This window comes from Scomber scombrus, chromosome 21 (genome assembly GCF_963691925.1).
Source record: "Scomber scombrus chromosome 21, fScoSco1.1, whole genome shotgun sequence".
Lineage (NCBI taxonomy): Eukaryota > Metazoa > Chordata > Actinopteri > Scombriformes > Scombridae > Scomber > Scomber scombrus.
In genome coordinates, this window is record NC_084990.1 from 24,495,024 (window position 1) to 24,507,760 (window position 12,737).

Sequence of the window (12,737 nt, forward strand, 5' to 3'; positions counted from 1 at the left end):
AGTTTAAAAAGAAACAAAAATGTGAATGTGTGACCTCGTATGATACAAACAAGATGAGGATCGAATGGTAAAATACTAAACTTGCACAGAGCACCTTTAACCAAGCGTTAAAGGGAACGTTAACATTAGTGTAGTGTGGATGAAGATGAAACGAGGCTAGTTGTACGATCTTTCATTTTGTGAACTGAAAAACGGAGAAGCAGGACCAACAACACATGATGTGAACATGAAAAGAATACTGAAACACGAAAAAGAAAGATCAACCAAAAGGGAAACTTTCTTGAGGCACACAGGTAGTCAAAATAAAGCTGACTGGGCATTTTCTCAATCTAAAAAAAAAATTAATATTCACAGTTTGTAGAACTTAAAAACTGCAGATTTTCGTCTTTTCCACGATGTATTATGACATTTAAATTTTGATTCCTCATAAACAATTTCCACATATTTTTCATGCTCACCAGACTGTCAGGAGAAGCAGAGTGGTGCAAAACCAAATTCTGCTTTTCCAACTGTGACAGACTATCAAAAGAACTACAAATCCAGGATATCTTATTGATAACAATGCAGAATTATGAATCAAAAACATTAAACTTAACTAAATTTACTTTCTGAATATTGTAAACGTAATACTAAAAACATGCAAACAAACTAAAAACTGCTAAAACAAAACAAACCAAAAACATATTAACTGATTAAAATTGATTCAAACCAAGCCAGCTACTTAATCAATCACTAAACGATCACAGATATGTGGCAGATACTCTGAAGAAAAGAAAAGGTGAGTGATGTGACAGGTGAGGATTTAGTTTCAGGGTTTACTGACGAGTCCGAAATGTTTTCCAGCAGTGGTTTTTTAAAAGTGTTTCTCTCACTAGTTGAACCCTGGTGTTGTGGAACATATCATCACTTTTTTGAGTCCCCATAAAAACTGCAGTTTTAGTTGGAGAGATCTCACCATGTGACCAGCAGCATAAAGGAGCATTCTCACTATTCTGCTTCTGCTTCTTTGTAGAAATATTTAAATTTAATATTGGAACCAGTTTTGCTGTGGAATTGAAACCTCTTTATTATTGTTGCCTCACTGATTTAAATGTAAAAGGGGCAAAATAAAAGCAGAATAATGAGAATGCAGTTTAGCCGCAAGCGTTTTTTTCCTCTTTGGGAACCGCTGTTTTAGAAAACGCCATATCCGTCGCTGTGGCGTGTCGTCACAGCGAATGCAGGGTAACCCTCGTAGGTGGTATAGGCGGTGAGGTCCTGACCCAGAGATACAGCCTGCTTCAGCTGGGAGGCGACCGCTGACGACGCCGGGCTTGCCAGAGTGAAACCTGAGAGAAAAACAACAGTTTCATTTAAAAGTCCTACTGTATTTTTCGGGCTATAAGGCACACTTAAAATCATTTACTTTTCTCAAAAATCGACAGTGCGCCTTATGTATTAATTCTGGTTGTGCTTACTGACCTCGAACCGATTTTATGTGGTACACGGCGATCAAAAATCTGTCAAAATGTTTTAGTACGACTTTGGTAAGCTACGGAGCTGCATCTCTGAACAGCTACGAGACTGACTCGGATAATGACGAGAGGGATCCGGGCATGCTTGATGCCGAATTCGCCCCAACTGTTAATTTCAGACACTGAAGATGAAGAATTTGATGGATTTGTGGAAGAGGAATGAACTGAAATAGTGAGTGTATTGTTTTGTATTTTATGTGTTACAACTGAACAATGTTGAGAGTTGTTGTGAATGAGTTGAATAAAGTTCGACTTATCTGAGACACGTTTTGTTTCGCTTAATGCGCCTTATAATCCGGTGCACCTTATGTATGAAAATAGACACGTTCATTGATATTGCGCCTTATAATCCGATGCTCTTTATAGCCCGAAAAATACGGTAATCTTGTAAAACCTGCAGTGAGTTGGAGAGAAGCAGCATGAAGGAGCAGTCACACTATTCTACTTCTCTTTTTACAGAAATAATGATAACGTTAAATGAATGGAAGCCACATGCTAATACCTGAAGCCTTTTCTAAGCTCTGAAAAGATAAAATGTGTACTTTGAAGCTTTGATGTTTCCACACTGATCCAGTCACTAACTGGAGAGCTAACAGTACAGTTATATGAATACTCAGTAATCTGGTGAGTGAACCATCAGAACCAGATTGTGGGGTTCCTCAGGGATCCATCCTTGGTCCTTTTATATTTTAAATGTACATGTTGATTTGTTAGTTTATGCAGCTGAAATATTGCAAAAATTAATCAAATGAGTTTTTCCTGATCTGACAACTCTTATGATTTATGTTTAACCTTCGTGTCGTCCTCCCGGGTCAAATTGACACCGTCTGTTTTGACTGTTCCTTCTTTCCTCCCTTCCTTCCTTCAGTCTGTCCTTCCTCCCTCCTTCCTTCCTTCCTTCCTTCCTCCCTCCCTCTCTCTTTCTTTCCTCCCTTCCTTCTTTCCTTCCTCCATCCCCCTTTCTTCCTTCTTTATGTCTTTCCTTCCTCCCTCCCTTCTTCTTCCTTCTTCCTTCCTTTCCTTCCTCCCTCCCTCCTTCTCTCTTTCTTTCCTCCCCCCTACCTCCCTCCCTTCCTTCTTTCCTCTGTCCTTCTTTCTTTCCTTCCTCCCTTCCTCTTTTCCTTTCTCCCTCCCTCCTTCCTTCTTTCCTCCCTCCCTCCTACATTCCTTCCTCCCTCCTTTCCTTCCTCCATTCCTCCTTTCCTTTCCTCCTTTCCTTTCCTCCCTCCCTTCCTCCCTCCTTTCCTTCCTTCTTCCTCCCTTTCTTCCTCATTTCCTTCCTTCTTCCTCCCTTCCTGGTTAAAGCTGTATTGCTAACATTGCTAACATTGCTAACATGTTAGCCGACACAGAGCAACACGGTCACAACGATCCTGTTGGTGTGGTGTTTGACTTTTAATAATAATGAAGCCATTGCTGTCAAAGTAAAGCACCATGATGGAGTCAGCATTGAGCCAGTCAACATCACAAATTAGTGTGAAAATGACTCACAACTGAATTATGTAATGACAATAATGTTGAATGAAACCAATGACTGGCTGCAAGGAAGGAAAGTGATCTAAAAATTAATGAATTGATACCAATACTAAAACCCTAAAATATTAAAAATCCACCAGTCTTTATAAGTGGAGGTAACTTATGTATTTGTTTCAGCATGCAGAGTGAGCGTCAGGTGAGAGTCTGTTAGTGCTTTGTAGAGTGAAGAGTTAGTTGGCTTTGGGTACGGACCTTCACATACCTGGGAAGGCTACTGAAGCCACAGCGGCAGCAGTAGCACAGGCGGCATCAGCGCTGCCATCTGTCTGCAGACCCAGAGTCTGTAGCGTGTGCTCGGCCGCGTGGACCTTGGCCTCTTCTACAGCTGCACACAGCTTAGTAGGCGTGAAGGGATGACTGCAGAGACAGAGAGAGGATGATACATTCAATTTATATCGTTTTTAGTTTGGAGCGTGTAGAGCCAACAGGTCATATACAGTGGTAGTATTAGTAGGAGTAGAGGTAAGACCAGGAGTGGTGGTAGAAGTAGTTGTATTATAAGTATAGAGCAGGCATGTCCAAACTATTCCACGAAGGGCCATGTGGCTGCAGGTTTTTGTTCCAACCGATCAAGAGCACATGATTTAGCCAATCAACTGTCTGAAGACAGTTGATCAATATCAATTGATTAAATGATTCAAGCCTGGTGTGTTCCTGATTGATTGGAATGAAAACCTGCAGCCACATGGCCCTTTGTGGAATAGTTTGGACACCCCTGGTATAGAGAGAAGGAGTAGCTGTCGTGGTAGGAACAGTCTCATATGTAAATAGCAGTAGTATTGGAGGTATGAAGAGTAAGAGGAGGAGAAGTAATACAAGTACTACAAATAGTAATAGTAGTAATTGTAGGTAGCAGTTTGTATTAGTATTAACCCTCCTGTTGTCCTAGAGTCAAGGAAGGAAGGGAGGAAGAAAGAAGGAAATGAGGGAGGAAGGATGGAAGGAAGGGAGGAAGAAGGAAGGAAGGGAGGAAGAAAAGGAGGGAGGAAGGAAGAAGGAAGGAAAGGAAAGGAAGGAGGGAAGGAAGGAAAGAAGGAGGGAGAGAGGAAGGAAGGATAGAAGGAAGGAAGAAAGGGGGATGGAGGAAGGAAAGAAGGAAAGGAGGAAAGAGAGAGGTAGGAAAGAAAGAGAATAGGAGGGAGGAAAGAGGGAAGAAAAGAAGGAAGGATGAAAGGGGGATGGAGGAAGGAAAGAAGGAAGGGAGGAAAGAGAGAGAAAGGAAAGAAAGAGAGAACGAGGGAGGAAGGACATACGGAAGGAAAGAAGGAAGGGAGGAAAGAAGGAACATAACAGGTCATAACAGACGGGGTCAGATTGACCCGGGAGGACGACAGGAAGGTCAATCAATCAGTAACGGGACAGTCGTAGCAGTTTGAGCTGTAATAGAAATATTGATAACAGGAGGAACAGGAGCTCTGGCATTAGTATTAAGAGGAGCAGGAGTAGTATCAGAGGTAATTCTTACACGCTGGGGTACTGAGTAGCTAGAGCTGGTATGGTGATCTTGTAGAGGAACAGCTGTCTCTGGTCCGGACTGATGGCAGAGTGGAGCTGATAGACCGGCTGACCCCAGTTATTCTTCTGACACAACTCCTCCAGAACCTGACAGACAGTGAAACTCGTGTTCAGTCTCTCAGGTTCATCATTTCTGTGAGTTCGGGATCCATTTTTTGTCGTTTCGGGATTTTATGGCAAGACACATTAAAGGATAAGTCTGGTTCATGACAGCAAAGGTCTTATTTTGGTAGTGATGTCAATAAAAACAAGTGCGATGGGTCACAAAACTCAACAAATTACAACAATTATCTGTAGTTTTCTGCTGCTGATCTGGGTCAGTCAGGGTTACAGCAGGTTTAATTCCTTTCCACAGTCAGCTCTTTCACCTCTTCTTGGGGGATCTTGAGACATTCCTAGGCAAGGTAGGATAAATACTCCTTCTAGGACCAGGTATCCCTCCACAGGGACACACCATGATCAGATGTTGAACCACCTCAACCAGTTCCTTTCAAAATGAAGAAGCAGTGGTTCAACTCAGAGCTCCTTCTAGATATCTAAGCGTCCTGTCTCACCTGAGTAGTTTAATCTGGTTGAATTGTTGTTTTTTCTGCTTGGTATGATTCATTTAGGCAGATCTGAACCCAGCAATCACACTCAGACCAAACCAAAGGCACAGACACCGTTTACAGGATGTGGCCTTGGTCTGATCCACCTACGAGCTCAATACCTTGTCCACCACTGCTCATTCCCAACCAGGCGGCGAGTTCTGGTCCTCTGCAATGAGGCCAACGGGGAAGTAACTTAAAACTGCATTCTATCAAAAGACCACCAGGGGGCGACCGTTTTGGTGTCAAAAGGACTTCCGTCTCTATACAAGTCAATGGAGAATTCACCAACTTCTCACTTGATTTCTAACCTCAGTAAACGTTTTCAAAATGTGTTTATGGTCTCAATCGCTAGTTTAAAGCCTTCTTCAATGCAGTATGATGTTCATTTGGGACATTTTGGCCTCCCTGATTTTATATGTGACGATAAAGCAGGGTATGCATTAGGGCGTGGCTACGTGGTGATTGACAGGTTGATTGGTTCACAGGTTCAGGAGGGCGCCTCATGCTCCTCCTGATGCCCATATAAGTAGAATCCCTGTTTTTATTTTTCCCAGCATGCACCTGAAATTTTCAAGATGGCGCTGCTCGGATCCGAAACTATTGGCTTCCGAGCAGCAGTCCACAAACCAATGGGTGACGTCACGGATGTTACGTCCATTTCTTATATACAGTTCCCAACCAGAATGGATCAGTCCACCATTTTCTGGCGGAGTAACATGGTCTTAAAGTTGGAGGTGCTGACTCTCAAGCAGCAGAAGCACATCATCCACAAGAAGGAGAAAAAATACAATCCTGAGGCCACAAAACATGGAACAACCCTGGTGGAGCTCGGTAAGGACACAGTCATAAGTCCATTTAATACTGGACCATGTCTCAAGATCTCAGCAAGAACGTTGGTGATGTTACTGATGGACAAAACTACAAAAATAATTCCCGAGTTGATGAACCAGACTTAGCCATCAAAGTAGTGTCCTGTTACCTGTGGTGCAGGTTTGATAGCAGCAGCCTTCAGGCTCATGGCAGCAGGGTTCATGGGTGTCAGCTCCATACCCGGCAGCAGGTCATACAGTTTCTCTTCCGCTTGTTTGTCCGCCTTCAGACCATAGGAGGCACCGCCGCTGGCTCCTCGGCCAACAGCTCCGCCCCCGGCAGCGTAGGCCAGGTAGCCCCGCCCACCCAGCCCCCGCACCCCCGCAGCCCCTACAGGTACAGTCATGTAAATTTCTACAGGAGACCGAAAAGGCAGTGAAATCAATCAAATCACCGGAAATCAACCGATAAGAAGAATCACAGAGTCAAGACAATTATTCAGCCAGGTGTGTGAATAGGTACAGTGGTAGCCATGGTAACGGATCTCCAGCACGGTCATGGTAACAGTACACCTATCCTGCCGAAGCCTCATCATTTCTCATAGGATTATTTCTCTCAATGATTCATTCCAGTTTTTAATTTAAAAATATAAAACTTTCATCAGCTTTATATCAATCATTCTTACTGGATTTTATACTTTTAATTAACAATAAAGTTTCACTTTTGATTCAGTGGATCTTTTTTGATTCCTGGTAAGCAACAACATTCAGACATCTGTACATCATTCTGTATATTTGGGTGATTCGTCACAGTTCGGTTGAACTTGTATAATTCGTGAATTGACCGTTTGCAAAGCCGGTTACTGAATCTTTCTGTTCTCATACAGCAGAAACACACTTTACATTTACCTTCAATATTCATAATACATTTAGAAGGATTTGGTCCTTGATTTCAGACTTAACCCTCCTGTTGTCCTCTAGTCAAGGAAGGAAGGGAGGAAAAAGGAAAGAAGGAAGGGAGGAAGAAGGAAGGAAAGGAGGGAGGAAGGAAGAAGGGAAGGAAGGAAGGAAGGGAGGAAAGGAAAGAAGGAAGGAAGGGAGGGAAGGAAAGAAGGAAGGATGGAGGAAAGAAGGAAGGAAAGAAGGTAGGAGGGAGGTAGGGAGGAAAGGAAGGAAGGAAGGACGGAGGAAAGAAGGAAGGGAGGAAGGTAGGGGGGAGGAAAGAAAGAGAGAAGGAGGGAGGAAGGAAAGGAACGAAGGAAGGAAGGAAGGAAAGAAAGAAGGAGGGAGGAAGAAGGAAGGTAATGGGGAGGAAAGAAAGAGAGAAGGACAGAAGGAAGGAAGAAAGGGGGATGGAGGAAGGAAAGAAAGAGAGAAGGAGGGAGGTCAGAACAGTCAAAACAGACGGGGTCAATTTGACCCGGGAGGACGACACGAAGGTTAAATCGACAGTAGTAGCTTCTCATTTGTCGCCAGCAACCGTCGATTTTGCTGGAATGACAATTGCAGTTAGCTAGCTAATCAAGCTACCGATGTTTCCATAAGGTTGTTAAATATTCCTACTTCCAGCTGAGTTGTTTTAACAGGAGAACAGAATGCATGCCAACAGAGCGAGGCTAAAGGTGAAACATTAGCTTCCTTTCCAGCTGATCTAGTATAACAGTGTGTAGCTATGAGGAGGAAATATATAAAATCTGTGTTATTTAACAGTTCAGCTTTACAAAGGGTCAATTCACCATCGTAAATATGATCATGTAGAAACGTCCAAGCTGTCCGATGAAAACCACCTCCAATGGAAAGAATTGAACCAGAAATGTCTCAAACAGGTTTTGGAGATGTTTGGTTTTCAACTGACAGCTGACGGAGAGCTCAGAGTCACACAGGAGAAAAAGGTTTGTTTATTTTGGTTGTTTTTGGTTTAAAGTTTATATTTTATGACGAAGAGAGGAAAAAAGGAACCTTCCTTCCTTCCTTCCTTCCTTCCTTCCTTCCTTCCTTCCTTCCTTCCTTCTGTATGTCCTTCCTTCCTTCCTCCCTCCCTCCTTCTCTCTTTCTTTCCTTCTTTCCTTCCTTCCTTCCTTCCTTCCTTCCTTCCTTCCTTCCTTCCTTCCTTCTGTCTGTCCTTCCTTCCTCCCTCCCTCCCTCCTTCTCTCTTTCTTTCCTCCCTTCCTTCCTTCTTTCCTCCCTTCCTTCCTTCGTTCCTTCCTTCCTTCTGTCTGTCCTTCCTTCCTCCCTCCCTCCCTCCTTCTCTCTTTCTTTCCTCCCTTCCTTCCTTCTTTCCTCCCTTCCTTCCTTCGTTCTTTCCTTCCTTCCTTCCATCTGTCCTTCCTTCCTCCCTCCCTCCCTCCTTCTCTCTTTCTTTCTTCCTTCCTTCCTTTCCTTCGTCCATCCCCCTCTTCCGTCCTTATGTCCTTCCTTCCTCCCTCCCTCCTTCATACCTTTCTTCCTTCCTTCCTTCCTTCCTTTCCTTCCTCCCTTCCTTCCTTCTTTCCTCCCTCCCTCATTCTCTCTTTCATTCCTCCCTCCCTCCTACCTTCCTTCCTTCCTTTCCTTCCTCCCTTCCTTCTTTCCTTTCCTCTTTTCCTTCGTTCCTCCCTCCCTTCCTTCCTTCCTTTCCTCCCTTCCTTCCTTTCCTTCCTCCCTTCCTTCTTTCCTTTCCTCCTTTCCTTCCTTCCTTCCTTCCTCCCTCCCTTCCTTGACTCGAGGACAACAGGAGGGTTAAAGGGTAAAATAGAATATAACAGCCCAGAACGAGCAAACAGAAACTATTAAGAAATGTTTAGTATTCTTTTATCATTATAGAATAACATCTGTAAACTGTGCAGATGTTTCCAGATGTTTCAGTTTTTCTGTGTGTGAATGTGAGCTCTCTCCTTTCCTCATTATTTCCATCATCCAGTCAGAGGGGGAAAGATTCATATTGCGATGGTGACGTAAGCAGAGTGCGTCCGTCCCTTCCTCACCTCGGACCGACGGCGTCCTGATCAGACCTCGACCTCCGACGTGAGCTTTGGCCGGCGGGAAGCGGAACTGACCCGGTATGGCGGCGTAAGCCTGCGGAGCGTAAAACACGGGAGCACCGAGGTACGCTGCCGACGGGTCGTACATCTACAGGAAGGAAGAGTGAGTACGTTTAGTTTCATGTTTTACATCAAAAAACATCTTTAACCTTCCTGTCGTCCTCCCGGGTCAAAATGACCCCGTCTGTTTTGGACTGTTCCTTCTTTCCTCCCTTCCTTCCTTCCTTCCTTCCTTCCTTCCTTCCTTCCATCTGTCCTTCCTCCCTCCCTCCTTCTCTCTTTCTTTCCTTCCTCTCTCTTTCCTCCCTTCCTTCTTTCCTTCCTCCCTCCCTCCTTCCTTCTTTCCTTCCCTTCTACCTTCCTTTCCTTCCTCCCTCCCTCTTTTCCTTTCTCCCTCCTACCTTCCTTCTTTTTTTCCTCTGTCCTTCTTTCCTTCCTTCCTCCCTTCCTCTTTTCCTCTCTCCCTCCTTTCCTTCCTTCTTCCTTCCTTCCTCCCACCTTTCCTTCATCCTTCCTCCCTTCCATTCTTCCTTCCTTGACTCGAGGACAACAGGAGGGTTAAGACTAAACTTTTCAAGGCAAGACTCAAACAACGGGAATCTGATTTGTGTTGGAGATGTGATAGTGACAAAAGTACATTTAAACACATGTTATACTGTTGTCAAATGACCAGGAATCTATGTAATAATATAATATTCTTCCTTAACAAGGTACTTGGTGCTGCAATGATACAAAGCCTTCTCTCTGCATATGAGGTTTAATACCAGAAGGTTTGACAGGCCAACACGTTTCATGGTGTAGATTAGCTCTCATCACTGTAGGATATGCTAACGTTAACCCTTTTAATGAATGGTGTGGAGAAATTACTAAAATAGAAAACTATGAACAACTCATTTTTAAACTGAACAACAAGCTGGATAAAAAAGAGAATTACTAAAACATTTTTTTTCAAGAATCATGAAAGAAAAAACTGAACTTTTAACGAACATGTTAAAGGGATAAAAGTAATAATAAACCAAATATCAGTGAAACAGCTGCTCAGCCCTTCAACATACTGCCAGCGAGTAAATGAACAAAAATAACTACATATACATAAAATTCCTCAAACATAATCTGCCTCTATGTAAATAAATAACAACTCAAACATTCATCTGTGAGACAGTATTTAGGCTCAATAGCGCTCTGAGCTAAATGCTGCCATCTTGTTACCACAGTTTGTTTTAACACAAACTTTAAGACTTTAAAAAATCTTTCATTGTGTTTTAACCTTCATGTTGTCCTCGAGACAAGGAAAGAAGGGAGGAAGAAGGAAGGACGGAGGAAAGAAGGAATGAAGGAAGGTAGGAGGGAGGGAGGAAAGAAGGACAGAGGAAAGAAGGAAGGGGGGAGGAAAGAAAGAAAGAAGGAGGGAGGGAGGAAAGAAGGAAGGGAAGAAGGAAAGGAAGGGAGGAGGGAGGGAGGAAGGACAGAAGGAAGGAAGAAAAGGGGATGGATGAAGGAAAGAAGGAAAGGAGGAAATAGAGAAGGAGGGAGGGAGGAAGGACAGACAGAAGGAAGGAAGGAAGAAAATAAGGAAGGAAGAAGGGAGGGAGGAAGGACAGACAGAAGGAAGGAAGGGAGGAAAGAAGGAACAGTCAAAACAGACGGGGTCAATTTGACCCGGGAGGACGACAGGAAGGTTAAAGAATGACTAAAACAATGTTTCCTTAAATCCATGTTGATTATTTCCACCTTAATAAACGCTGCTGGCCTCCGAGGGGACTCATGAGGTGTGTAGGAGCCATTTCTGTGTGAATGTGTGTAAGGTACCAAATGTGACCAGTAGGTGTCCTCGTGGTGTTGGGAGTACATTTCTGTATAGGTGGGAACTTTCTGTCAGGTGTCGGGGGAGGAGGAGAGGAGAGGAGGAGAAGAGGAGAGGAGAGGAGGAGAGAGGAGAGAGGAGAGAGGAGGAGGAGGAGGAGAGGAGGAGAGAGGAGGAGGACAAGAGGACAGGAGGAAAGGAGGAGGAGAGGAGAGGAGGAGAGAGGAGGAGAGAGGAGAGAGGAGGAGGAGGAGGAGAGGAGAGAGGAGGAGAGGAGGAGAGGAGAAGAGGAGGAGGACAGGAGGAGAGGAGGAGGAGGAGGAGGAGAGGAGAGAGGAGGAGAGGAGGGATGAGGAGAGAGAGGAGGAGAGGAGGAGAAGAGGAGGAGGAAGAGGAGGAGGAGGAGGAGGAGAAGAGGAGAGAAGAGGAGAGGAGGAGGAGAGGAGAGGAGAGGAGGAGGAGGAGGAGGAGGAGGAGGACAGGAGGAGAGGAGAAGGAGAGGAGGCGAGGAGATGAGGAGGAGAGGAGAGGAGGAGTAGAATGTATCTATGTGAATGTGTGTAAGGTACCAAATGTGACCAGTAGGTGTCCTCGTGGTGTTGGGAGTACATTTCTGTATAGGTGGGAACTTTCTGTCAGGTGTCAGAGGAGGAGGAGAGGAGAGGAGGAGAAGAGGAGGAGGACAGGAGGAGAGGAGAGGAGGAGAGGATGAGGAGGAGGAGAGCAGGAGAGGAGGAGAAGAGGAGGAGGACAGGAGGAGAGGAGAGGAGGAGAGGAGGAGGAGGAGGAGAGCAGGAGAGGAGGAGGAGAGGAGAGGAGGAGGACAGGAAGAGGACAGGAGGAGAGGAGAGGAGGAGGAGGAGGAGGAGAGGAGAGGAGGAGGAGAGGAGGAGGAGAGGAGGGGGAGAGAGTAGTTTGTTTTCACCTACCTGTCCCAGGGTGTAGGCAGCGTAGTCGGGCTGCAGCACGGAGCTTCCCTCGGCCTCCCGTCCCTCTGGTGTAACGGACGTAACTGTCTTTGTCCACCGGTTTGGCCAAAGTCACCTCGATGGGAGAGCCGTCCAGCACCTGGAGCAAGGAGGAGCACAGGTTACACTCTCCGGTCCCCATGTTCAGAATATTACAGGGATTAAAATGACCAGAGAGATACTATGAATACTTGTTAGTAGATCAGTTCTTTGTTGGTTTGGATTCAGACATCTGATGAGAGTTCATCTAAACTTTGTTTTCTAATTATCCCTCCTGTTGTCCTCGAGTCAAGGAAGGAAGGATGGAAGGAAGGAAGGAAGGATGGAAGGGAGGAAGAAAGAAGGAAAGGAGGGAGGTAGGAAGGAGGGTAGGAAGGAGGGTAGGAAGGAAAGAAGGAATGAAAGGAGGGTGGAAGGGAGGAAAGGAAGGGAGGAAAGGAGGAAGGGAGGAAAAAAAAAGGAATGAGGGAGGGAAGGAGGAGGGAGGGAAGGAAGGAAGGAATGAAAGGAGGGGTGGAAGGGAGGAAGGAAGGAAGGACGGAGGAAAGAAGGGAGGAAGGAAGGACGGAGGAAAGAAGGAAGGTAGGAGGGAGGGAGGAAAAAAGGAACGAGGGAGGAGAAAGGAAAAGAGGAAGGAAGGAAAGAAGGACAGAGGAAAGAAGGAAGAGGAAGGAGGGAGGAAGGGGAGGAAGGAGGGGGGAGGAAAGAAAGAGAAAAGGAAAGAAGGAAGGAAAGAAGGAAGGAAGGGGGAAGGAAGGAAGGAAGGAAGGGAAGGAAGGAGAGAAGGAAAGGAGGGAGGGAAAGAAGGAACAGGTCCATTTGACCCGGGGAGGACGACAGGAAGCTTAAAGAACCAATAATATCAACAGTAATAATAAATGTGTTTGTGGTTCTCAGCTGTTGACCTTTCCATTCAGAGCGTTCATGGCGCTGACGGCATCTTCTCTCTGAGTGAAATGGACGAAGGCGTAGTCTCTGATC

The 12,737-nt window shown here is 45.1% G+C and overlaps 3 protein-coding genes across 4 annotated transcripts in view; 1 reads left to right on the forward strand and 2 right to left on the reverse strand.

Moving 5' to 3' along the window:
• The window catches only part of LOC134003385 (HEAT repeat-containing protein 1-like), a 398,094-nt gene that overhangs the window by 83,685 nt on the left and 301,672 nt on the right, over positions 1 to 12,737 (forward strand).
• LOC134003416 (microfibril-associated glycoprotein 4-like) overlaps positions 1 to 12,737 on the reverse strand; it is a 153,164-nt gene that overhangs the window by 7,211 nt on the left and 133,216 nt on the right. The gene's annotated exons all lie outside the window — the stretch shown is intronic.
• Positions 57 to 12,737, reverse strand: part of a1cf (apobec1 complementation factor) — a 26,374-nt gene continuing 13,693 nt past the window's right edge. The window contains 5 exon segments of the mRNA XM_062442590.1: positions 57 to 1,328; positions 3,253 to 3,407; positions 4,516 to 4,652; positions 6,135 to 6,379; positions 8,928 to 9,072. Of these exon segments, the coding sequence (XP_062298574.1) occupies positions 1,174 to 1,328; positions 3,253 to 3,407; positions 4,516 to 4,652; positions 6,135 to 6,379; positions 8,928 to 9,072 (837 nt within the window). The 3' untranslated portion in view covers positions 57 to 1,173.